The sequence below is a fragment of the Podarcis liolepis genome (genome assembly GCF_965112155.1).
Source record: "Podarcis liolepis genome assembly, chromosome: 8".
Taxonomy (NCBI): domain Eukaryota; kingdom Metazoa; phylum Chordata; class Lepidosauria; order Squamata; family Lacertidae; genus Podarcis; species Podarcis liolepis.
In genome coordinates, this window is record NC_139560.1 from 13845893 (window position 1) to 13871726 (window position 25834).

Consider the following 25834-nt stretch of genomic DNA (forward strand, 5'->3'; position numbering starts at 1 on the left):
AGCAACAGCACAAATGATAGCCACTCCAAAAACACAAAACAAACCCACAACTCACTTTTACTTTCCACAAGGTCCAGAGCAACGGTTGTAGCAATGTCCATTCCAGTACTTATGTTGGACTGGCAGGTTTTCAGAGACGAAAGGCAGGCATCCACAGCGCTGAAGGAGACCACAGAGCGCCCAGACATTGTGGACGTGTTTCCTGAAAAAAATATAACGTATGTTTTTACAGTTCTGACACTGTGCCACTTTGCGATGCACATCCATGCACACATTTTCCCGTCTCTCGGAAGGCAGGGGTGCCTAGTTGATCTCATTTATAGTCGGTCTAATTTGAGCCAAACAAACTCTCATCTCTTCCGCAACACAAAGAAACCTCTCCCTTTCCCCGTCTTTCCTATTTGAAAATCCCTGTTCACAACAATACATCGTGCAGAACTGTGTAGAAGAATAGCCCATGACCTTGAATACCTATCCGTACTCCACAAATTAAAAAATAATAATTTCATACTGTACTATCCTCAATATTTGAAGTTTAAGGGCCAAATGGGTTCTTAAACCAAGGTTGCAGTCGCCACAACACAATGTCTAATTGCCATTTTGAGGCAAGAGGGTTCTCAAATCTATTTTTCATGGACTGAAAAATAAAAATGTGCTTGATCTGGCTAGTTCAGATGACAACCTTGAGCTAGGTTAAAATCTGAGAACCTAAAGAAGCAATCTTGATCTGGGGACAGTCCACATAAATATTGGCCTATTCTGACCTCTTTTTCTTAACGAGGCTGATTTCACCTTTTTCTTAAAGGTGCTCAGACTGCACAGTTCTAAAAATCATTTTGGTGTGTGTGTGTGTGTGTGTGTGTGTGTGTATAAACATAAATTTATACAGTGCTGATTACACACATTTAGAAGTATTGTAAAAAGAAGGCCAGCTTCCCCAATAAATACATAAAAGGAGAATCTCTGTGAAGCAAAAACAGCAACAAAACAAAACCACCCTAGATTCAATCCTGCCTTCAGGGCCTAAACTCAGAACTGTGATTCCAAGGGTCTAGAATCCAAGCAGCAAAGCAGCAACAAACATGAGCACATGGAAACTTGTGGAAAGTCGTGGTTTATAAAGCAGGCCGACAAAACAACAAATAAATAATTTCCTCCCCACCCACCCCTTCAAACTACTACCCACAACTTGTTGCCACGCATTTAGGAACTATGGGGGGGAAAGGGTCAAGAAGACTCCTGAAGCCCAGCCTGCGTTCCCAAAGCTTCTCCACCTCCTGGGCAGAACTGCCGGACTGCAAGCTCCTGGGGCAGGGAACTTAAAAATAATAATAAAGTTTATTATTATTTATACCCCGCCCACCTGCCTGGGTTTCCCCCAGCCACTTGCAGCATATCTAAGAACAATAAAATATCATAGAATAGCATCATCACAATAAAAATAAAATCTGAGCAAAATCTGTCCTCTTGGAAGGCAAGTTCCCACCCCTCTCTCTTTATACTTTAAAAACAAATAAATGTCTTTATACCTTATTTAATAAGTTTTAAAAGAGAGAGATTACAAATGACTGGAGGTACACACCCACTCCGCTCCCTTGACTCTCTCCTCCCCCTTAGTTCCTGAGAAAGAGAAGGCGGGCAGGATGCGTCCTCCTCCCACTTTTATTTTCCTTTTCCTTTTTTGCCGTTGCCTTGCGAAGATCACTATTTTTTATTCTTATTTTATTCTTATTTTTGCATCCCTCGGCCGTCCCCCCGCTTGCCTGGCGCACGTATCCCCGGGGTTGTGGGTGTGAGGAGAGGTGGGGCAGCGGCGGAAACGCGCGTCTCATCATCAGCCGGCGCCTGTTCACATGACCCGGGAAACCCTCATGTGATGCGAGGCGGGGAGGAAGGCTCAGCCCAGCGCTTTGCATCACCGACGGCGTTTGGCAGCTACTGCAAGCTCCTTTCCTTGCCCCCTCGCGTTTCCGGGATCCTGATCCTCTCTCCCTTTTCGCCCCAAGGGCTGGTCGACCCGGGTCGTTGCTGCTGCTTGCGAAAGACCTGCTGGGCTCTGCAAAATAACGGGGCTGCAGAAGAAGAAGAACCGCCGCTGCCTCCCTTTGCAAAGATCCCAGCTGCAAGCCGAGTAAGCGCAGGGGGCCCTGGGGGTAAACAATGGTTGTTTGTTAACAACCATTGGGGGGGTTAACGAGGCTCTAATTATAGGGGTGCTGCCCCCGCGACGACTCTCACTTTCCGCTGCAAAGGCTCCCGTCTTTGGAACAGGAAACCCGGGGGCAGTTTCTCCCAAAAGCATTGCTGCCCGTGCAAATGCAGGCTTTGCGAAATTCTCCCCTTCCAAAAACAAACCAACACAAAAAATAGGCTACAGAATCATGGAATAGGTGGTACGGCTGTTTTGCCTTTTTATAAAATGCATGCAGTGTTAGGAGAGGCCTGGTTGAAGAGGAACTTTTTTCCCCGGGGCCTAAATATTATTATTACAGTGGTGCCTCTGGTTACGTACTTAATTCGTTCCGGAGGTCCATTCTTAACCCGAAACTGTTCTTAACTTGGAGCACCACTTTAGCTAATGGGGCCTCCCACTACCGCCACACGATTTCTCATCCTGAAGCAAAGTTCTTAACCCGAGGTACTATTTCTGGGTTAGCGGAGTCTGTAACCTGAAGCATATGTAACCCGAGGTAAAGGTAAAGGGACCCCTGACCATTAGGTCCAGTCGTGGCCAACTCTGGGGTTGCAGCACTCATCTTGCTTTACTGGCCGAGGGAGCCGACGTTTGTCCGCAGACAGTTTTTCCAGATCATGTGGCCAGCATGACTAAGCCGCTTCTGGCGAACCAGACCAGCGCACGGAAATGCCGTTTACCTTCCCGCAGGAGCGGTACCTATTTATCTACTTGCACTTTGACGTGCTTTCGAATTGCTAGGTTGGCAGGAGCAAGGACTGAGCAACGGGAGCTCACCCTGTTGCGGGGGTTCGAACCACCGACCTTCTGATCAGCAAGCCCTAGGCTCAGTGGTTTAACCCACAGTGCCACCCGCGTCCCTCCAAAAACAAACCAACACACAAAATAGGCTATAGAATCGTGGAATAGGTGGTATGGCTGTTCTGCCTTTTTATAAAATGCATGCAGTGTTAGGAGAGGCCTAGTTGAAGAGGAGCGTTTTTGCCCGCCGCCTAAAGATTATTATTATTATTCAGTGGTTTTTTTCTGGGGGTACGTAGGGGTGTGTGACCCCTAAACATTTGGTGAATCTAAGTTTGGCCTCATTGAAGGGCAGTATTTCAATATGAGTAGGAAAATGAGAGTACCCCTAAACATTTTTTGTAAGGGGGGGAGCACTGTTATTATTTATTGAATTTATATAATGCCCTATAACCCAGTGGTCTCAAGGCGGCTCACAGAACAAAATCAAAATACAAAGCACAAAATATAGGATCAAAATAAAAACAGCAACCCAATAAACCCCCCTCCCTCACAATACCCACATTTTAAAAAGGCATAGGGTGTCAATCAAATCAACCAAAGCCCTAGTTCAAAAGCAATATTTTTGCCTGGCTCCTAAAGGTGTGTAATAATAATAATAATAATAATAATAATAATAATAATTTAGTATTTGTACCCACCCATCTGGCTGGGCTTCCCCAGCCACTCTGGGCGGCTTCCAACACAATATTAAAATACAGCAATGCATCAAACATTAAAAGTTTCCCTAAAGAGGGCTGCTTCATATGTCTTCCAAAAGTCTGGTAGTAGTTGTTCTCTTTGACATCTGGTGGGAGGGCATTCCACAGGGCGGCTGCCACTACCAAGAAGGCCCTCTGCCTGGTTCCCTGTAACTTGGCTTCTCACAGTGAGGGAACCACCAGAAAGTCCTCAGAGCTGGATCTCAGTGTCTGGGCTGAACGATGGGGGTGGAGACGCTCCTTCAGGTATACTGGGCCAAGGCCGTTTAGGGCTTTCAAGGTCAGCACCAACACTTTGAATTGTGCTTGGAAACATACTGGGAGCCAATGTAGGTCTTTCAATGAAGACTTCCCTGGGGAGAGAATTCCACAGATGGGGAGCCACTGCAGAGAAGGCCTGTTCCCGTGTTGCCACCCTCTGGACCTCTCTTATTAAAATTATGAAAAATAATAATTTTATTATTTGTATGCCGCCCATCTGACTGGGTTGAGCCAGCCGCTCTGGGCGGCTCCCAGCAGAATAATAAAAACACGGCAAAAGGTTAGACCTTAAACGCTTCCTAAACAGGGCTGCCTTCAGATGAAGGCAGCAGGCAAACCTCCCTGAGGAGAGCATCTCAAAAGTAGGGTGCCACTGCAGAAAAGGCCCTTTCCCATGTTGCCGCTCTCTGAACCTCTCGTGGAGGAGACCCACAAAGAAAGGGCTCAGAGGATGGTCGCAGGGTCCAGGTCAGTTTATACGAGGAGAGGCAGACCTTGAGGTTTGCGGTCCTGAGCCATTTAAGGCTTTATGGGTCAAAAGCAGCACTTTCCATTTTCAAATAGCGCTTACTGTCAGAAAGTTCTCCTAATATTTAATCAGAATCTCCTTTCTTGTACCGGTAATTTGAAGCCATGGGTTCAAGTCCTCTCCTCCAGAGCAGGAGAAATTATGTGTGTGCATGCAATGTGTGTGTGTATGTGTGTGTGTACAGTCATACCTCGGGTTACAGACACTTCAGGTTGCGTTTTTTTGGGTTGCGGACCGCCGAAACCCAGAAGTACCAGAACAGGTTACTTCTGGGTTTCAGCGGTCGCACATGTGCAGAAGCACCGAATCGCAACCCGCGCATGCGCAGACACAGGTTGCGAATGCTGCGGGTTGCGAGCGTGCATCCCGCACGGATCACGTTCACAGCCTGAGCGCCCACTGTATATGTATATATACGTAGATGTATGTGTGTCTGCGTGCACACACACACACACACATATAATATATATATTGCTGTTGTTGTTTCTTGCAACTTGAAAACACTTTTTTTTTTCGTTTTCCTTGTGAGTGTAACTGTGGATCCATGTTTTACCCTCCTGAAATAAAGCTTGGAAGTGCTGTTGTGAAAAGCAAAGTAAGAGGAAGAGCTTCAAAATGGCGCTAAGAAATCAATCTTTTATCAAATATAGTTCTTGTAAAAAGCTAACAGTGCCAACATATTTTTAGTTTGGGGCATTTATTCTCCCTCTTTTCCTTCCTAAGCCCTGCTGGATAAAATTTACTATAAAAGTAAAGGTAAAGGTACCCCTGCCCGTATGGGCCAGTCTTGACAGACTCTAGGGTTGTGCGCTCATCTCACTCTAGAGGCCGGGAGCTAGCGTGACGAAGCTACCATGTGATCGGCAAGTCCTAGGCGCTGAGGTTTTACCCACAGCGCCACCCGCGTCCCTAAAATTTACTATAGAACATATTCATAACCCACTTCTAAAGAGACATTCTTAACACAGCAGTTTTTTTAAGAAAGAAAAATGTTGGGAGGCATTACAACAATAACAACTCGTGGGCTGCCAATTCTTTATCTATTTTGTCCAATGGGCTGCATTTCATTTTAAGCAGGTATCCTCAACTTATTTTTCAGAGAAGAATGTGCTGTTGTTGCTCGTCTGACTTAATAATAATAATAATAATAATTTATTATTTGTACCCCGCCCATCTGGCTGGGTTTCCCCAGCCACTCTGGGCGGCTTCCACAGAAACCAAAAAACACTAAAATATCATACATTAAAAGCTTCCCTGAATAGGGCCGCCTTAAGATGTTTTCTGAATGTCAGGTAGTTGTCCATCACCTTGACATCCGATGGGAGGGCATTCCACAGGGCGGGCGCCACCACCGAAAAGGCCCTCTGCCTGGTTCCCTGTAGCTTCGCTTCTCGCAATGAGGGAACCGCCAGAAGGCCCTCGGCGCTGGACCTCAGTGTCCGGGCAGAACGATGGGGGTGGAGACGCTCCTTCAGGTGTTTTGTTCATGCTGTGAAACCCTATTCCAGGGTGTTGAGAAAAACATATTTTAAGAACAGGCTTGTAATTAAAAAAAATATGTTGGGTAGCGGAATGGGAACACATCATAAACTGAGAAATGATGAATATGCAATGTCAAATATGTTCAGTGGTTGCTGTTTTTCAGGTACATTAATGGCGCTCTCAGCAATGCATCTTCCTTCAGATAACTTAAAAGAGTGAAAGTACAAACTTGGGTTGAAAAGATACTTTTGGAAGAATCCTACTATTCTTCGCCATGGTGGACTTCCTAGCGGAAAATAATCATTGCGGGCAGGCCATTCTCAGAATTGTCTCTTGTGGAAATGCTATCATTGCTGAACTGTTGAGACTCTCCGAGTTCGTTCCGGGTGTTTTCCGACTCAGAAACAAGGCTGATCAGCAGAAATATGGCGATATTATATTTGATTTCAGCTATTTCAAGGTAAGAAATACCTTTCCCACCCTGACCTGGCCACAGTGATCCATGCGATGGTCACCTCCAGACTTGATTATTGTAACTCGCTCTACACAGGGCTGCCCTTGAAGCTGACCCAGAAACTCCAGCGGGTGCAGAATGCCACGCCGAGGCTCCTTACAGGGTCCTTGCTGCGGGATCACATTCATCCAGTGCTTTACCAACTGCACTGGCTCCCAGTGGAGTACAGGGTCAGGTTTAAGGTGCTGGTTTTGACCTTTAAAGCCCTATGTGGCCTAGGACCCACATACCTACGCGACCGCCTCTCCTGGTATGTCCCATGGAGGACCTTAAGGTCCACAAATGACAACACTGTGGAGGTTCCAGGTCACAAGGTGGTTAGATTGGTCTCAACTAGGGCCAAGGCCTTTTCAGTACTGGCTCCGTCTTGGTGGAACGCTCTGTCACAAGAGACTAGGGCCCTGCGGGACTTGACATCTTTCTGCAGGGCCTGCAAGACAGAGCTGTTCTGCCTGGCCTTTGGTTTGGACTCAGCCTGACCCTTATGTTTCCCTCCCGTTATGGTTTTGATCTATGGGCTACTTTTAAAATAAGGATGCATTTTAAATTGTATTTTAACTTGTATTTTAAATTAGGTTTTTTCTTTATTTTCCCTATTATATTTTTATTGTAATTTTACTGGTGTTAGCTGCCCTGAGCCCGGCTCTGGCCGGGGAGGGTGGGGTATAAATAAAAAATATTATTATTATTATTAAGAAATTTTGCTTCGCTGGAGCCTTATTTAAACTCTCTGTTCTTTAAAGTGATTAAAACTGATTGAATTATGTAGGCCCCAAAGATCTGAACGACTGCCCTCTTTCCTACAGACTCTCCCAGGAGAGGTCATTCTCTGTTGACAACCCTAACTTGTTGGATTCCCTCCCTATAGAGCTGTATCTGGTACCTTCAGTTATGCATCTTTCCTCATATGCTGATGATGCAACTTTTTAACCTGGCTTTCGACACGGAAGTATTTTTTAGCACCCACCCTAGTTGTGATTCTAATTTGTTTTGAATGTTGTGGTTTTTTTGTGCCGTAACTTTCTTGTGACTTTCTGGTGAAGCATGCATAATAAAACTTATCGCTACAGTAATTCACAGCAAGTGCACATTGATATTTGGCAAATAATAAGATGGTCCTTTCTTTATGCCATATTTCGTCGAAATGATTGTTTCTTCATCGCAGGGACCTGAGCTATGGGAAGGGAAGTTGGAAGCCAAACCCGACCTACAGGATCTAGACGACGAATTTCGCGAGAACAACATAGAAATCTTGACGAGATTCTATCTGGCTTTCCAAAGCGTTCATAAATATATCGTTGACTTAAACAGGTGCGTAATTGCTGGCTCCAAAACCTGTGATCTCTTCCCCCTTTCCCCCTGAAACTTTGATTCTGGTTTTTTTCTTACTTTTTAAGCTTGTGTGGCCTCAGCAACTGGCAATATAAAATTGCAAGAAAATTAGATTATAGAATCGTAGAATTATAGCGTTGGAAGCGACGCTGAGAATCATTTGTAGCAGTTCATTCAAAACAGGCAATGAACAATGGCACGGTTTTTTTAAAAGGGAAGAGGCATCAGCATTACATTAACAGCTGAGGAGAACATGACATTTTCAAATACTTTTGAAAAAGCTAAGAGGGATGTAGATGGGGGAGTTGGGGCCCACAACTGAAAAGACCCTGCTGCTTGGTGCAGCCAACTTTATTTCAGAAGTTGATGGTATTTTGGGCATAGTCTCTAAAGACAATGTCAGTGGACCGTAAGCCCTGTGCAAGCTACTGAAAAGGTGGGTTTAGCCACCGCTAAATGTTAATAAGAGACAATGGCTGTGAACCTTAGCTTATTTGCATATACTGGTGGCATCAGCAAGGCTTCACCATTCTGTGGTGGGCTTTGCTCAAAATGGTGCCCATTGATTTCTACAGGGCAAAGCAAATGGGCTGGTGTCTGGAATGTTGTGTTTGTTCATGCAGACATGCAAAACATGCCCTGAACTTGGGATCGTTGCCTGACTTGACATAACGATAGCCCTGGTTGCATTCCTTTTATAATGTCTCCTGGGATTTTACGTTTAAAGTTTTAGAATATATGAGTTGTGGAGACACTTTTATACAAGGTGTCAAAGCAATATATATATACTGACCAGTCAGATGAGTTGATGCAGTGGTACCTCTGGTTACATACGCTTCAGGTTACAAATGCTTCAGGTTACAGACTCCGCTAACCCAGAAATAGTGCTTCAGGTTAAGAACTTTGCTTCAGGATGAGAACAGAAATCGTGCTCCTGCGGTACAGCAGCAGCAGGAGGCCCCATTAGCTAAAGTGGTGCTTCAGGTTAAGAACAGTTTCAGGTTAAGTACAGACCTCTGGAATGAACCCGAGGTACTACTGTACTAAATAATGTCCTGACTGAGAACTGTAAAAAAACTGAAGGAACAAGACAAGGCTGTCCGTTGTCACCTTTGTTGTTTATAATAGCTTTTAGAAGTATTGGCTCAATGTAAAATGTAATCAAGATATTAAAGAGTGGGACAGGGACAATATAAATTTAAAAGCATTTGCAGGCAACATGATGATATCTGTGGAAGAACCAACAGAGCCAATCCCGAAAGTATTACAAGAGATAAAAAATTTTGGTGAGGTAGGAGGTCTTAAGACCCTGATCCCTATTCTTGAGACTGAGTAATCCCATCTCCAGTAAGAAAGCCTACTGGTCCTTAAAGGAGCTGCTTGTACAAATATATCATGAAAGCTGAAGGAAAGGCAGGTTGAGTTCACCTCACCATGGGAGGTTGTGAATGTATCCCTCAGCGTCAAGCTTGCTATCCACCTTTTGATACGTTGCTCGACCCAGCTATAAAAACCATTTTGTCCTAGCTGTCGTGAGACATCTCCCATCAAGACTCCTTATTCTTAGGGCTAGACAACCTTACCTAAGAATGGCCCTGGTGGGTCAGGCCAAAGTCTACTCTGTTCTCACAGTGGCCAACCAGTAAACACAGCCTGAGCGCAGCAGCACACTCCTTTTTTTGTGATTCCCAACAACTGGTGTTCAGAAAGAGATCCGTTGCAGCTGGTAAGCCATTAACGACTGAACCTTATTCTTGATTTTTATGCTGTTCCTAGATATCTAGATGACCTCAATGAAGGAATTTATATCCAGCAAACCATAGAAACAGTGCTGCTGAATGAGGATGGCAAACAACTGCTGGTAAGCGCTCCGGCTTCTGTGCAATAATAGACTCGCCTGTTCCGCAGTTCTGTGCAGACTTGCCTGGGTAAAAAAACAAGAGATTGGATTATCGTGTTAATTCAGGTGAAGTGATTTACTGGATCTGCCTGGCTGTGGAATCACCTAAAGCAATTTACTAATAATGAATGAATTGGATCTAGTAGGCAGCACTGTTTTTGGCCTTTGAAACTATTGATGTCAATGAGCACAATATTGTTATTTTTTTCCCCCTGCACTATAGTGTGAAGCTCTTTATCTATATGGCGTCATGTTGCTCGTCATCGATCAGAAAATTGAAGGGGAGGTGCGAGAGAGAATGCTGGTTTCCTACTATAGATACAGGTATTCTGACCGTTGTTGACCATTCTTGATTCTGGCTAGCATTTCCCAGAAAGATAGCAAGGTGAACTTCTGCTGGGAATCACATGACTCAGTGGAATAGCGCCTGCTTTGTGTTTAGAAGGTCCCAGTTTCGATGGGAACATCAGCAGCCGCCTTATATGGAGTTAGGGTTGTCGGGCACACAAACTGCAGAGCGTGATGACATCCTACATTTCTTTCTATATAAGAAGATATTGTGCCAACGCCTTAATGAGATTATGCGTAAATCAGCTGTCATAATTAGGAGGCTATCAAAACTAACAAGTTTAAAATTAAGGATTTTAGGAAGCTAGGAAAAATAAGAAGCAGTTGGGGAACAGAAAACTCCATCTTTATTTTTAAAAAGAGAAGGATGCCCTTAATTATCCACCTTGAAACAGAATGGGAGGAATCCACGCACCTGAAAAGCTGAAAAGGAAATTCCAGAGACTGGGTGTCACTGCTGAGAAGGCCCTGTTCCATATGCCTGCCAACCCTTATTTATTTATGTATTTATTTGTTTTTTCGTTTTATCCTGAGGTAACTAATCAATCGCAGCCCATTTTTATCCTTGCAACAGCCCTGTGAAGTAGGTTAGGCTGAGAGATAGTGACTGGTCCAAAATCCCCCAGTGAGCTTCATGGCTAAGTGAAGATATGAACCTGGTTGCAGACCCCTTTATTTTTTGCTCTATAAGACTCACTTTTCCCCTCCTAAAAAGTAAGGGGAAATGTGTGTGCATCTTATGGAGCGAATGCAGGCTGTGCAGCTATCATAGAAGCCAGAACAGCAAGATGGATTGCTGCTTTCACTGCGCAGCGATCCCTCTTGCTGTTCTGGCTTCTGAGATTCGGAATATTTTTTTTCTTGTTTTCCTCCTCCAAAAACTAGGTGCGTCTTGTGGTCTGGTGCGTCTTATAGAGCGAAAAATACGGTGTACCCATTACACACACACACAGAGAGAGGGGGGCGTTCTGGTTGGGCATAGAGCAGACCCCTCAGAAGATCGCCACAAGTATCCTAGGAAACCCAAAGTGAAGCAAGATTTGAAGTTGAGATTCGTTAGCTCACTTTTTAATCTATATCATTATGATTATTTTGCAATATTTATCCGTCACTCCTCGTCCAAGAGAACTCAAGGCGATTGACAACCAACACAAAACAAAATGTATTGGCCACCAATAAAAATGTATACAATATAAAGAGATTTAAAAGAGAGCCAGTATGATGGTGTAGTTAGAGTGTTAGACTAGGACGCAGGGGCAGCTCACCCCTTTTCTCCACCTGAGGCAATCCTGGAATTGCCATGCTCCACTAGGACCTAGGAAACGAATTCGAATCCCCACCCAGCCATGAAGCTCGCTGGTTGACCTTGGGCCAATAGCTCTCTCTGTCTCTCTCAGCCTAACTTACTCCACAAGGTTGTTGTGAAGATAAAACAAGGATGGCATCATCAGCCACGTATGCCACTTTGGAAATGCATAAAATGTAAACAATAAGACCAGCTAGAGCGCACCTGACGTACTGCTTCTAAGGATTCGACCTCTCAAAGCTGAATTCATTTGAGATCGCGTCAGTGTTCCTTGCTTGCAAGAGTCGTCCTCTGTCCCTTTTTTCGTGTTTCTTCCTCTGTTCTTGCTCCCGAAGCTCCTTTTTCTCTCTTTGCCAACCAGCGCTGCCCGTTCTGCTGATTCCAACATGGACGACATATGTAAGCTCCTCCGGAGCACGGGGTATTCGAGTCAGCCTGGAGCGAAGAGGCCTGCAAATTACCCAGAGAGCTACTTCAGCAGGGTACCCATAAACGAAACCTTCATCAGCATGGTCATTGGCCGGCTGAGGTCGGATGATATATACAACCAGGTGAGTCTCAGCGTGCCAGGAAAGACCTGTTTATTGACTTATTGCATTTGCATCCCGCCTTTTCCTCTGAGGTGTTCATTTAACCCCAACAATCCTGTGAGGTTGGTTATGCTGAGAGCCAGTGACTGACCCAAGATTGCCCTGTGAGCGTCATGTGACTGAGTGGGGATTCGAACCCGGACCTCCCAGGTCCTAGTCTGACACTCTAGGCACCGCATCTCACTGATTCTCACTGTGCCTCTAGGCCTAACTTGACACGCGTAATAACAATTTTATTGTTTATACCCCAGCCACTCTGTGCAGACACTCGTAATAACAATTTTATTGTTTATACCCCAGCCAACACATATAAAAATATGATTAAAAAAGCAAAGACCTGATGAAGAGAGCACAGCAGAGGTTATATTTTCTGAGAATCCTCCGGAAAAACAATCTCTCAAAGGACCTGTTGATGGCATTTTACCATTGTACTGTGGAGAGTCTATTAACTTATGGTCTGTGTGTGTGGTTTGGGAGCTGCACGGTCAGGGGAAAAACAATGCTGTCCAGGATTGTAAAGACTGAAGAGAGAATAATTGGGTGCACTCTTCCCACCTTAGATCAAATCTATGCTGTCAGGTGCCATAAGAAATCTGCAGAGATAGTGCAGGATAGTGTGCACCCCGGAAATGATCTCTTTCAGCTTCTGCCTTCTGGAAGAAGGTACAGGGTTATAAAAACTAGGACTAGTCGCCTGAGAAACAGTTTCTACCCAAATGCAATTCTGGTTATAAACGCAGTATAAGGAGTCTCTATAGTATAATGGTAAAGGTACCCCTGCCCGTACGGGCCAGTCGTGTCTGACTCTAGGGTTGCGCGCCCATCTCGCTTAAGAGGCCGGGGGCCAGCGCTGTCCAGAGACACTTCCGGGTCACGTGGCCAGCGTGACGAAGCTGCTCTGGCGAGCCGGCACCAGCACCGCACTTGGAAACGCCGTTTACCTTCCCGCTATAAAGCGGTACCTATTTATCTACTTGCACTTAAGAGTGCTTTCGAACTGCTAGGTGGGCAGGAGCTGGGACCGAACGACGGGAGCTCGCCCCGCCGCAGAGATTCGAACCGCCGACCATACGATCGGCAAGTCCTAGGCGCTGAGGTTTTACCCACAGCGCCCCCCGCATCCCTCCTCTATAGTATATTGTATTTTAAAATGGGGTTTCAGAGTTTTTAGGGGTTTTTGAAAGTTTTATGTAGATTTTCAATTTCATTGTTCTGTATGGGACAATGACAATAAAGATATCGTATCGTTTCATACTGTTCTGTGTCTACATGGCGTCCATTGACTTGTTGTCTCCCTCTTCCTATTGCTCTCCTTCCATTTTAGGTTTCCGCTTACCCGTTACCAGAGCACCGCAGCGTCGCCCTCGCTCCTCAGGCGGCCATGTTGTACGTGGCGCTTTATTTTGATGCCTCCATTCTGCACATGCAGCAAGCGAAGATGAGGGAGATCGTGGACAAATATTTTCCAGACAACTGGGTAAATACGGTTCGGAGCTGAAGCAACGAAACAGCCAGATAGATTTGGAAGCTCATCTCTTTCTTGTTCGTTTCTTATTTGCTGCACCTTATGTGCTTCCTTTCTGCCATGGCAGCCGAGCACAAAGGCTTACAACTTTTAAAAATGCTAAAACTTGGAGTGGCAGACAAAAATGGTTGAATATGTAGAATTAGCAAAACTAACCCACAGGATCTGTAACCAAGAGGACACAAACTCCAAAAAGGAGTGGAGTAAATTTGTTGAATATATAAGCAGCAATTGTAGAAGTTTAAAGACTCAAGTAGGATTAAAATAAATTTGTGATGTGTATAGAATGTAATTAAGAATCTGCGAAAAAAAGAAAATAATATCAAAACCTGTTGAAGGGAGGGAGGGAAGTCCGTGCGCGATAGAGCGTTTAGAAAATAAGTAGACATATGATTGTGGAATGTTAGGGTATTTATTTTATTTGTTTGTGTTAAAGAAAATTCAATAAAAAGCATTTGAAAAAATAAAAATTCTTTTAAAAAAAGGATATTAAGCATAGAGCACAGGGGTTAGGAACCTGAGGCTTGGGGAACAATGTGGCCCTCAAGCTATTCTTGTCAGGCCCTCGGGACTTTCTCCAGACCGCACGTCTCCCTAGCCACGCCCCCTAACCAATCCTTGTGTACAAAAGTAGCATTTGCCCCTCCCACTTTTGCCTCTGGCCCCACCCACCACTGGCATGTGACCCCCGGAAGATGGAAAGGAAGGCTGCACCAGCAGTTCCCTCAGGACTTTGATGGATGTGTTGGGAGCCAATGGCAACGTGCTTTCTGGCTGGGCTTCCTCCCCTGTCGACCCATTCAGACCAGTGTTTCCCAAACGTAGGCCTCCAGCTGTTTGGGGACTACAGCTCCCATCATCCCTAGCTAGCAGGACCAGTGGTCAAGGATGATGGGGATTGTAGTCCAAAAACAGCTGAAGGACCAAGTGTGGGAAACCATCGTTTAGACTTCGCTGGGATCCAACTTCCCAAACATAGCTAGAAGACGGGCCAGCGTCACTTCTGATGTTGGCCATCGCTCGTAGGTTTGGTTGGCGGAAGTACTGCGGAAGCATAAATATGAGTATCCGAGATAACTTGGCTTGATAGGAGCTTGGCTGGGGAAGGGCTATAGCTCAGTGGTACAGCATTTGCCTGGCATGCAGAAGCATAGCTGTCAACTTACAGATTTGAAAATAAGGGACCAGCAGCCAAAATAAGGGATTTTCAGAGCACAGGGAGGTTCAACTTCTGAGCCCCTCCAAGCCAAAGGCAGAAAGCCCAGCCAGCAGCCAAAGGAAGCCTCAAGCGGTGGTTCCCACAGCACAGCAACCCGGCAAAGGGGATGCAGCAAGGAAAACCACCGTCACCTCTCCGCTGGGAAGCGCTGAGCAAAGGCAAGTCCCCAGGCAGCGCGTCCGATTTAATTGGCACAAGGCATGCAAGCTCCACCCCCCAGTCGTTCTTAGACTCCTTATTGGGTGAGCAACGCAGCCAAGCAACACAGTTGGAGCCTCCCTCCTCCCTGGCCGGCAGGGAGGGAGGGAGAGGAGATGCTTCCTTTGAAACCCGGGAAATTTAAGAGACATCATCAGTAAGGGACAGCAGTGGGACACAGCGCTAGGATAAGGGACTTTCCCGCCAAATAAGGGACGGTTGACAGCTATGCGCAGAAGGTGCCAGTTTGAGGGTCGGGAGATAATCCTGTCCGAAATCCCAGAGAGCCAGATGGCCCCACAGGCTGCCTCTTACATTCTGTTTCTCTCCGCAGGTAATTAGCATTTATATGGGGATGTGTGTGAACCTGGCAGAAGCCTGGGAGCCTTACAAAGCTGCGAAAATGGCTCTGAACTACACGCTGGATCTTTCCAATGTCAAGGAACAGGTTGGCAAAATGCGGTTTCCTTCGCAAAGTGGAATTTCCTTAAACGTCCTGCTCTGTGATGCTTCTAGCTCCGCTTTTACCGTCCTGGTGCCTTCCAGGCGGACTACAGTTCCCATGGAGGCTGGGCCTGATGGGAGTTGTAGTCCGAAGCAGCTGGAGACGGGCGAAGGCAGAGGAACGGCTTTTTGAGAGCCTCGTACGACATCCCTCTGACCTAGAGCCCTACCGGGTTCCGCCTGTTTTGCAGTAACGCTCCTTTGGTTTCTGTCTTTCGAAGGCCGGCAGATGCGCCTCAGTCAGTTGGGATACTGCCAGGGAGATAAAGTCCATCATGGCCCCAAGCCGTTTGCCGGACGATCCATCAATCTCCCGTAGGCACGCAGTATCATCGATTAGCGACATGAGTTTCTAGAAAATAGCCCAACATCTAGAGCTCATGCACACTCTGTCAGCAGATAATGCACAGCCAAAAGTTGCACTCAGGAGAGCATTATTTACAAGCTTTATTCAGCGTTGATCAGAACAAAGAAAGACATGACTGCCTGCGTCAGTGTCTCGGACAGAGAGAGAACGAAAGCAAAGACACAACAGAAACATCCTGTGAAAACAGGAAATACGCAGGCTGTGACACAAACATCCTGCTCCCTTTTAAGGTGGAACGGAAATATCCTAACACGTACGACATCCCTCTGACTTAGAGCCCTACCGGGTTCCGCCTGTTTTGCAGTAACGCTCCTTTGATTTCTGTCTTTCGAAGGCCGGCAGATGCGCCGCAGTCAGGGAGCGAGTCCACACCCAGGTGCAGCAGTTTCTTAAGGAAGGCTGCTTGAGGGAGGAGATGGTGCTGGACAATATCCCCAAACTGCTGAACTGCTTAAGGGACTGCAACGTGGCGATACGGTGGATGATGCTGCATACTGCAGACTCGGGTAATGTTTTCCACCAGGGTGGATTTGATTTAAATCACAAGTCATTAAGACTTGATTTAAATCATGTTTTTTTACAGAAAGACTCATTCTTGCTGGTTTAATCTTAATATTTACAACCAGATGAAGGTTTCGTTTTTGGAATAATAAATTTGCAGAGTACTTTTTACAGTTCTATCAAAAATTACTGATTTGGTTATGTAATAATAATAATAATAATAATAATAATAATATTTTATTTATATCCCGCCCTCCACAGCCGAAGCCGGGCTCAGGGCGGCTAACAACAATAAAATAATACAACATTGTAAAATCATTTCATTATAAAATTAATTCAAATCAAATTGATGGCAACCATTGGACTAGAGTTCTGTGAAGATTATGTACTGAATTGAATAGGATTCAGAATGCAGCAGTCTGATTGGCCCTAGAACAATAGGATTCAGAATGCAGCAGTCTGATTGGCCCTAGAACAATAGGATTCAGAATGCAGCAGTCTGATTGGTCCACAGGAGCCACCCAATCCAGCTCCAGGTAGAAGTCAATCCGCAACCTGATTGGCCTACAGGTGAATCCCGGAATTAGCCAATCACGTGGGGCCCATTGTGTAAATAATTTATATAAAGCAGACATTCTGGGGGAACTTCCATTCCTCCTCACCACTATGACCTGAATAAAGAGCATGAAATCCACTCTCGACTCCGAGTATATTTCAGGTTATGCTATTAGAAATACATAGACTGATAATTATGAAATTATTATGAGGTTCAATAAGTTAACTGTTTATATTCGGACAACTTTTCTGCTGTACTTTATTGGAAGGAGAAAAACGATCGTTTCCGTAATAAAAATTTAAACAATTTATTTAGCTGAAACAATAACATTATAGCATATGTTTCCATGTTTGTTAACTGATGTGGTTAAACAATTTTTTTAAAAAAAAACTTAGACTGAGTTTTAGCACACATGAAAAACTTAAAAACAAATCCGTATTTCCTGATGAATGGCCTTCGGACTATAATGTAAGTTAAATAGAAAACTATATTTAGTACGCCGGCTCCCTCGGCCACTAAAGCGAGATGAGCGCCGCAACCCCAGAGTCGGCCACGACTGAACCTAATGGTCAGGGGTCTCTTCACCTATATTTAGAAAGATTCCCCCCCCCCAAAAAAAAGCATTTTATTTTTAAAACCCCATTTACATCAAAAGAATCCAATTTAAATTTTTAAAAAATCATTTTTTAAAAAAATCATTGATTTTTATCCTCCCTGTTTTACGTTCATGCGACCAAGAGCACATTAAATCTTCTCCCTTGAGATCGTTGAGGGGGAAGGTGGGTGTTGCATCACAGCAGCAATCGAGGAAGCCTTCACTTTCTGCTCTTTTTCCTTAGCTTACGATCCAAACAACAAGCGCCTCCGCCAAATAAAGGACCAGGTTCAAACAGATTCCAAGTACAACCCCAAGATCCTTTTCCAGCTTCTCCTGGATATAGCACAGTTCGAATTCATATTGAAAGAGGTAACGAAAACATCCTGCATACATACACCCTATGCCTAGAATGCGCTTGTGAGAGAACTGTACACAAGTCAGAGGCTTCCTTTGACATTTCCACTGCAATCATCTGTGCTGCTGAAGAAGCAAGCATCTTTTTATTTGTTAAAGTGGCTTGCCTCTTCAGCCCGTAGGGGGGAAAATGCACAGAAACCTCCAGCTTTCCAGCATTATTTTTCTATTTTCAGCATAAATGTTCACCCAAAAGCCTACAACGGATCCCTAGTCTAGATCAGTCCTTGCCAAATGGTATTGTTGCTGTCGCTGTAATTTTCCAGTCACGGCAGGTTGTTCTGTTTTAGACTCTGGTCTTGCTTTTTCGTCAGATGTTCAAGCAGATGCTGTCCGAAAAGCAAACAAAATGGGAAAGCTACAAAACTGAAGGATCCGAAAGGATGACTGAGCTGGCTGATGTCTTTTCAGGCGTTAAGCCTCTAACAAGAGTGGAGAAAAATGGTAAGAGCCGTTAAAAAAAATGAATTTTATTTTTCAGTTTGGGAAATTACCTTCCCAGTGAAACTTAAATGTTTTTACTTTCCGCTACCCCTTTTGCGGTTTCTTATCATTTTAATTTTTAATGCTGCATTTGATTCCATTTATCAGTTAACTCCCTGGTTTTTCTTTAACATTACCTTTAACCGCTTGTTTTATGTTAATCCTACTAATGAACTCAAATGTATACAGAAGCTTTTCAAATATTCCTCAGATTTCCCCCATTCCTTGGCGCATTTTCTTTCCTCTTGGTTTCTTATTGTTCCAAGAGAACAATTGGGAAGCAATTGGGGAGCGGGAAGCAATAATCAATATTTTTCTATTTCCTTTGAGGTAAGCCTTTTGCGAGCTCATTTATATTATGTCTGGTTGATGGGGTTCCAGCTAGACTATGATTCCAACTGGCAACTGGTGCCAAGCAGAAGACTTTCCAAGGCTTGCGACAAAGATTAACCCGTGCTCCTTTAGTGAGAGGTGCATGGGGTCTTCTTCATGTCGCCAAGCTTTGAAGGCTCTCCAAAGATTTGCGTTGATCAGTTTGAATCAGTAGCAGCCCAACTCACACCATTGCAAGGATGAACATCTGTGCTCCTTGGTCTTGTGCTCTTGGTTCTCCAGTTCTGCAATGGGGAGAAGAGTGGAAGCGTCAACTTCCATTTTCAACTAACCACGGTTTAGTGTTGCGTCTGAACCCTGAATGAAAACGAGCCACTTTCTGGAACACAGTATATGACAAGCTTAAAAAAAGTGTTTTAAGTATAACTTTATGAAAAATACAGAAGCTTTTCTACTAGGGATAACGGACACAGGTATAGCAAGAGAAGATCAGAAAATATTCTTCTGCCATAGGGGCGGCGAGGATCCTCGTTGCTAAAAACTGGAAAAACGAAACTCTGCCAACAAAAAGGGAATGGCAAGACAAACTGTTAGAGTATATTGAACTGGCTAGATTAAGAGAGGCAATTAGAGATCACACTAGACAAGAGTTTCAAAAATCATGGGGGAAATGCAGAGAATACTTCACAAAACAGTGCCCTAAAATACATAGCTGGACTTGTTTTGATTAATGTCTGCAGGAGACTTTGTGGATATTTAAGTTATAATTAGAAAAATCTTAATAATTATTCATAAAGGAAACAGTTTATAAGAAGTAAATAAAGAGGCCAGATACAGGATAAAGGAAGTATTTTATTTGGTTGTTTGTATTGTTGTATGTTATGCTCACTGTATGTTATGTTCACGCTTAATGAGGGTGGATTCCTGTATTGGGGCTGGTTTATGTTACGTTGTAAATAAAATTCCAATAAAAAGAAAAAAAAGAAAGCGAGCCACTTTCGTAAACCATGGTTTGAAGTAGACTTGTTTTCATTAACCCTAAAGGCAAACCACAGTTCGTCTGGGTTCAGACACAAGATCCGTGGTCTTAAAAGGGAAATGAAAGTTTCCTCCTCATGGCCACATGGGAGGGGGAACACATGAGCCCAAACTTTGTTGTGGCTCTTCTCATAATTCTAAATTGGGGTGGGGAACTGGTTAGACTTCTAGATTCTGCTGTTCTCCAACTCCCATCTCCCCCAGCCATCATGTCTCAGTGATCAAGGATGGTGGGATCTTCAGAGATTAACCACTTCTGTGCAAAATTATGGTTTCACGTGCAAGCAGAATATTCACGTACATGTGTACAGCGCAAACTTTAGGGACCACCCTCCCGACCCTGATACATTTTTGTTTCTTTCAAAATAATTCCTTGATATTTGGATGTTTACAGTTTGTGAACTGGGGGCTGGTAGCACACTCTCTTTTGGTTTCAGTTGCACTAATTTAATAATTTGTCTCTTCTCCCGTTTTCCCACTAAAAACAGAAAATCTGCAAGCCTGGTTCAGGGAAATCGCCAAACAAATAATGTCTCTGAATTACGATGACTCCACTGCAGCGGGCAGGAAAACTGTGCAATTAATACAAGCTTTAGAAGAGGTAAGGCAGTGAGGTGGTGGTTGTGCCATTTTCTGGGTATAATTTCTTATGTGGACTCAAGCAACATTGTCATAAGACCAGTTGCTATAGAACTCCATACCAATTGGGATTTATTTAAGGAGTAGCCAAATTTAAAATCTCTCCTGTTTGTTTTTAGGCATTTTAATAACACCCCCCCCCCAAAAAAAAACCCCACTATGTTTCTAATTCTTAATATGCAGGTTCAAGAATTTCACCAACTGGAGTCCAACCTGCAAATATGTCAGTTCCTTGCTGACACTCGCAAGTTTCTCCATCAGATGATCAGAACCATCAACATTAAGGAAGAGGTTTTGATCACCATGCAGATAGTTGGAGATCTTTCATACGCCTGGCAGCTGATTGACAGGTAGGGTCCCAGAAGCGTTTACATGTGCTTGCTGCCTCTTCTATGGAGTGTGGGGCTCCTATTCTAGTTGGTACCACTGCCTGCTGGCTCCATCCTCAATTTTATTTCAGTATTGCCTTTGTAGAGCTCAGCAGAAAGCAGAAGGAGGACAAAACTAGGATTAGTTGGTTCCTCCTTTCCTTGGCTTTGGCGCCATCTACTGTTGGGCTCCTTGCCTTCTGCCCTACCAGACCCAAAGGGCGCTTGCTGCCACTGCCTGTTTGTACAGTCGTACATCATGTTACGTTCTTTCAGGTTACATCCTGCAGCAACCTGGAAGTACCAGAAAGGGTTACTTCCGGGTTTCGCCCCTCGCGCATGCGCAGATGAGCAAAATGGCGTCACGCATATGCACAGCAGCAGCAAATTGCAACTCGCGTGTGCGCAGATGCGCCGCTGCGGGTTGCGCTCTTTTCATGTTGCGAACAAGCCTCCGGGACGGATCTTGTTCGCAACCAGAGGTACCACTGTACATTGTTTCTCTCTTGGATTCACTGCACTCCTGACTCGGTGTCTGAGTCAGACTGAAGCAAAGCTGAAACAGATTCTACCAGAGAAAGCAGGGTTGGAGGATTATGAACAAGGCGTGCATGTCAAAGGGAAATGCAACACGGCAGGAGGTAAATATTTGGGGTGGCCAACAAGAAATATGGTGGGTCTTTCTATTGCATTCCTGTCTGGCTTATAGACTTTGCCTGGGCATCTGGTCGGCTGCTGGGAGAACATAATGCTTGATTAGACATTGGTTTAAAATACAACTCCCAGGGATTTAAGATTATTGGTAAGACTCATTGCTCAAAATTGACACATGCGCTTGTTCTGTTTTGCATCGTTTATTGTCCTATTTGTATCAGCTTCACTGTGGTCTAAACCACAGAGCCTAGGGCTTGCCGATCAAAAGGTCAGCGGTTCGAATCCCCGCGATGGGGTGAGCTCCCATTGCTCAGTCCCTGCTCCTGCCAACCTAGCAGTTCGAAAGCACATCAAAATGCAAGTAGATAAATAGGTACCGCTCCGGAGGGAAGGTAAACGGTGTTTACGTGCGCTGCTCTGGTTCGCCAGAAGTGGCTTAGTCATGCTGGCCACATGACCCGGAAGCTGTACACCGGCTCCCTCGGCCAGTAAAGCGACATGAGCGCCGCAACCCCAGAGTCGGCCATGACTGGACCTAACGGTCAGGGGTCCCTTTACCTTTGTTCCCTTTTTATATAGGCTTCCTGAGTACATCTTCGTAGGTCTTTCTGTTGTTTGTCTTATAGGGAACAAACCAGGATCCTAGAGCTCCGCAACAACAATAAACATTGTTCGGATAAGCAGACAAGAACTTAAGAGCTGCTTCCTGGTATTACATACCTAGCTTGGCCAATCTTAATGCTGAGTTTTTAAGAGAGATGATTATAGATATCCCCATTCCTTACTGAAGAGAAGCCTGTCCACATGTCCCAGGCTATGCCCCCGTTTAGAAATGTAGAAAACATAGGAAGTTGCCTAGAAGGTCAAGCTATTTGTCCACCTAGCTCTGTCTGGTTTTTTCCACGACCTCGGAAGATGCAGGCCTTTCCCATCACGTGCTACCTGAACCGCGGACAGGCGGACCTTGAAACCTTCTGTTGTGGAGCTATGATTGCTCCCTAAGCTTTTACGGTCTGTGGACCTACTGTATTTTTCGCTCCATAAGATGCACTTTTTCCCTAATAAAAAGTAAGGGGAAATGTGTGTGCGTCTTATGGAGTGGATGCAGGTGGGAGTCTCTGCCAGCGCTCCCTTTAAAGAGCCGTGCGGCTCTTGCTGGCTTTTCCCCTAGGAGGGAGCTTTTCCGGGAGGTGGGGGCAGGGACTGACATGCTGCCCTCTGTCCCTTCCCCCACCTCCTGGAAAATCCAGCAAGAGCTGCCGCATGCTCTTTAAAGAGTCATGTGGAGCGTTTGTGCGGTTCTTGGGGGCTTTTCCTCAAGGAGGGAGAAGGCACTGATGGGCTGCCCTTCTCCCTCGTCGGGAAAACCCCAGCAAGAGCCGCACACATGCTCTGCGCGGCTCTTTAAAGGGAGCGCTGAGCAGAGCCTCACGCCTGCATTCACATCTGGGATGCATACAGGCTCTTATCAGCACTCCCTTTAAAGAGCTGCGTGGAGTGTGTGTGTGGCTCTTGGGGGCTTTTCCGCGAGGTGGGAAAAGGGACGGACTGACGGGCTGCACTCTGTCCCTTCCCACACCTCCCACAAATGCCAGCAAGAGCCGCTGCCAGGCTCTGCTCAGCGCTCCCTTGTAAGGGCACCCTTTCTCTTTTTTCTTCTTTTTTTAAAAATGATATTTATTAAACTTTTCCAGACAATAAAAAATTACAAAATTGTAAATAGAAAAATACAAAAAACATAACAATAATAAAAAAGAAAAAAGAGATACGAAAACCAAGTATATAGACAATAAAGAAAAAAGTTTTAAAAAGAGAAAAACAATCAATATTTTCATGTCGTATCTTTCATTTACTTATTTCCTGACCTCCTCACACCCCCCTTTTCTGTATTCCAGTTCACATAGTTAGTTCAGCAAATCCTTACCCTCTATCATTTATCTTTACTTATTATCTTAACCTATTATAACTATATATTTCCAACCATTGTCAGTCCGCATTTACATATTCTTATTCGTCTTTTTACCAATACCGCTTATTTTCAGTCCAACATCCCCTCAACATTCATTAATTTTACAGTATTTCTGCAGGTAGTCTTTAAATTTCTTCCAGTCTTCTTCCACCACCTCTTCTCCCTGGTCTCGGATTCTGCCAGTCATTTCTGCCAATTCCATGTAATCCGTCACCTTCATCTGCCATTCTTCCAGTGTGGGTAAATCTTGTGTCTTCCAATACTTTGCAATCAAAATTCTTGCTGCTGTTGTTGCATACATAAAGAAAGTTCTGTCCTTCTTTGGCACCAATTGGCCGACTATGCCTAGGAGAAAGGCCTCTGGTTTCTTCAAGAAGGTATATTTAAATACCTTTTTCATTTCATTATAGATCATTTCTCAGAAAGCCTTAATCCTTGGGCACGTCCACCAAAGGTGAAAGAATGTACTTTCAGTTTCTTTACATTGTAAGGGTTCCCTTTCATCCCTCCTCCCGCTTCGCTGGGAAGCCAGTAGAAGAGGTGCTGCGCAGCTATCGCTCTTGCTCTGCTGGCTTCTCAGTGAAGCGGGAGGAGGGCCAGAAGGGTTTAAAGCAAGAAAAGCGAGAGCCGCTTACATGCTCTGTGCAGAATTTTTCTTGCTTTCCCCCTCTAAAAACTAGGTGCCTCTTATGGAGCGAAAAATACGGCAATTGTCAGGAAAAGGGAGAACATTTTGCAATGGGGCGCCTGCCAGTCAGGCTCCACTTTCAAATGTGAGGCAAGCAGGGTTTTAGGCAGGGGTCTCGACTTGGAGATGTCACAGCCTGAATGTGGGGCTACCTTTGAAGGTGACTCGGAAACTACAACTAATCCAGAATGTGGCAGCTAGACTGGTGACTGGGAGCGGCCGCCGAAACCACATAACACCGGTCTTGAAAGACCTACATTGGCTCCCAGTACGTTTCCAAGCACAATTCAAAGTATTGGTGCTGACCTTTAAAGCCCTAAACAGCCTCAGTCCAGTATATCTGAAGGAGCGTCTCCTCCCCCATCGTTCTGCCCGGACACGGAGGTCCAGCTCCGAGGGCCTTCTGGCGGTTCCCTCATTGCGAGAAGTGAGGCTACAGGGAACCAGGCAGAGGGCCTTCTCGGTAGTGGCGCCCGCCCTGTGTAATGCCCTCCCATCAGATGTCAAAGCGATAAACAACTACCTGACATTCAGAAGACATCTTAAGGCAGCCCTGTTCAGGGAAGTTTTTAATGTGTGATATTTTAGTGTATTTTTGGTTTCTATGGAAGCCGCCCAGAGTGGCTGGGGAAACCCAGCCAGATGGGCGGGGTACAAATAACAAATTATTATTATTATTATTATTATTATTATTATTATTATTATTATTATTTATTATTATTTCTGCACACAACATGCACGCAGTACCACTGAGCTATAGCCCTGAACTACAGTGTCAAATTGGTGTGGCTGTGTGTAGCACTACCCCGAGAACAGGATCGTGGAGGAATGACTTCAGGTGCTCGTTCTGATCTTAATTTCCCCTCCTCCCTTTTTTTTTCCAGTTTCACATCTATCATGCAGGAAAGCATCAGGGCAAACCCATCTATGGTAACGAAACTCAGGGCCACGTTTTTAAAGGTAAGTAGGAAAGGGGGCTTTAAGAAAAACTGGCAGGAGCCGGGCGTTATTAATTTACTTTTGCAGAAACCAAAGGGTGTTTCCTGCCTGTAACGCCTCTGCGCCAGCTCGGAGCCAAATGGATCTTGGTCATCTTTCATCTCTCAAAGTGGCGCTTCCTTAAGTGATTCTGCAAACTTCAGAAATTGCAGTGGAGTTTCGAGCATGGGATTCTTGAAGCCGCCTCCCCCCCCCCCCCACGTTTCCGCTCTCTCCACTTCCAGTTTGGGATTCGAGTCCAGCCCAGCTGGGCCAAACACAGGGTTCACATTCCATTCCTGATGCCCCGCAAGCCAATCAATTTTACTTTGAGTATTGCTGGCATCCATCCATCTCGAGAGACAACGGAGTGCGCCTCCAGGGGTGAAGTCAAACCACTGGAGAATCACAGCGCCTGCTGTGGCTGCAGAGACCGGTAACTCGTAGCTGCTCCCTCCCACATAGTTTTTGCTGCGTTACCAGCATCAAATGGACCTCTGTGGGTCGCAGGCCTGGGTATGGAGGTCCTGGGCTGCCCACCCTTTCAGCCTCACTGATTTGGTCCAAAGGAAAGCAGAGCAATATGTTTGGCACCATCTGGGCTGGAACGAGGCCTACAAGGTACCATCCAACCGCCTTAGGGACTCTATTCCAGATTTATGCAGGCTCTGCTTCTTAGCCTTTTCTTCTGAAGATGTTCCGCAAGGCAGCAGGTTAACTTTGAATATAACTCATGGTTATCTCGCCTGCATTAGCAACAGGGTGGATTTGACTTAAATCACATCTATTTAAATCACTAGTCAGTAAGACTTTATTTAAATCATATATATTTTTACGGAAAGAC

At 45.0% G+C, this 25834-nt stretch overlaps 2 protein-coding genes across 3 annotated transcripts in view; one reads left to right on the plus strand and one right to left on the minus strand.

Moving 5' to 3' along the window:
• Positions 1-1719, minus strand: part of NSMCE2 (NSE2 (MMS21) homolog, SMC5-SMC6 complex SUMO ligase) — a 212052-nt gene extending 210333 nt beyond the window's left edge. Inside the window, exons 1-2 of one of the 2 annotated variants that reach the window (XM_083517045.1) lie at positions 1583-1719; positions 56-202 (exon numbers count right to left, since the gene is read on the minus strand). In XM_083517045.1, the coding sequence (XP_083373171.1) occupies positions 56-188 (133 nt within the window). In that variant the 5' untranslated portion in view covers positions 189-202; positions 1583-1719. Of the gene's footprint in view, positions 1-55; positions 203-1529 lie in introns of both variants that reach the window. The other variant, XM_083517046.1, reaches the window with a different exon arrangement.
• A 159-nt stretch (positions 1720-1878) lies between these two features.
• The window catches only part of WASHC5 (WASH complex subunit 5), a 47971-nt gene continuing 24015 nt past the window's right edge, over positions 1879-25834 (plus strand). Inside the window, exons 1-14 of the mRNA XM_083516553.1 lie at positions 1879-2131; positions 6132-6428; positions 7648-7793; positions 9591-9675; positions 9938-10038; positions 11730-11919; positions 13283-13435; positions 15235-15348; positions 16106-16277; positions 17668-17795; positions 18155-18284; positions 20183-20295; positions 20517-20683; positions 24897-24972. Coding sequence (XP_083372679.1) covers positions 6243-6428; positions 7648-7793; positions 9591-9675; positions 9938-10038; positions 11730-11919; positions 13283-13435; positions 15235-15348; positions 16106-16277; positions 17668-17795; positions 18155-18284; positions 20183-20295; positions 20517-20683; positions 24897-24972 — 1761 coding nt within the window. The 5' untranslated portion in view covers positions 1879-2131; positions 6132-6242. The remainder of the gene's footprint in view (positions 2132-6131; positions 6429-7647; positions 7794-9590; positions 9676-9937; positions 10039-11729; positions 11920-13282; positions 13436-15234; positions 15349-16105; positions 16278-17667; positions 17796-18154; positions 18285-20182; positions 20296-20516; positions 20684-24896; positions 24973-25834) is intronic.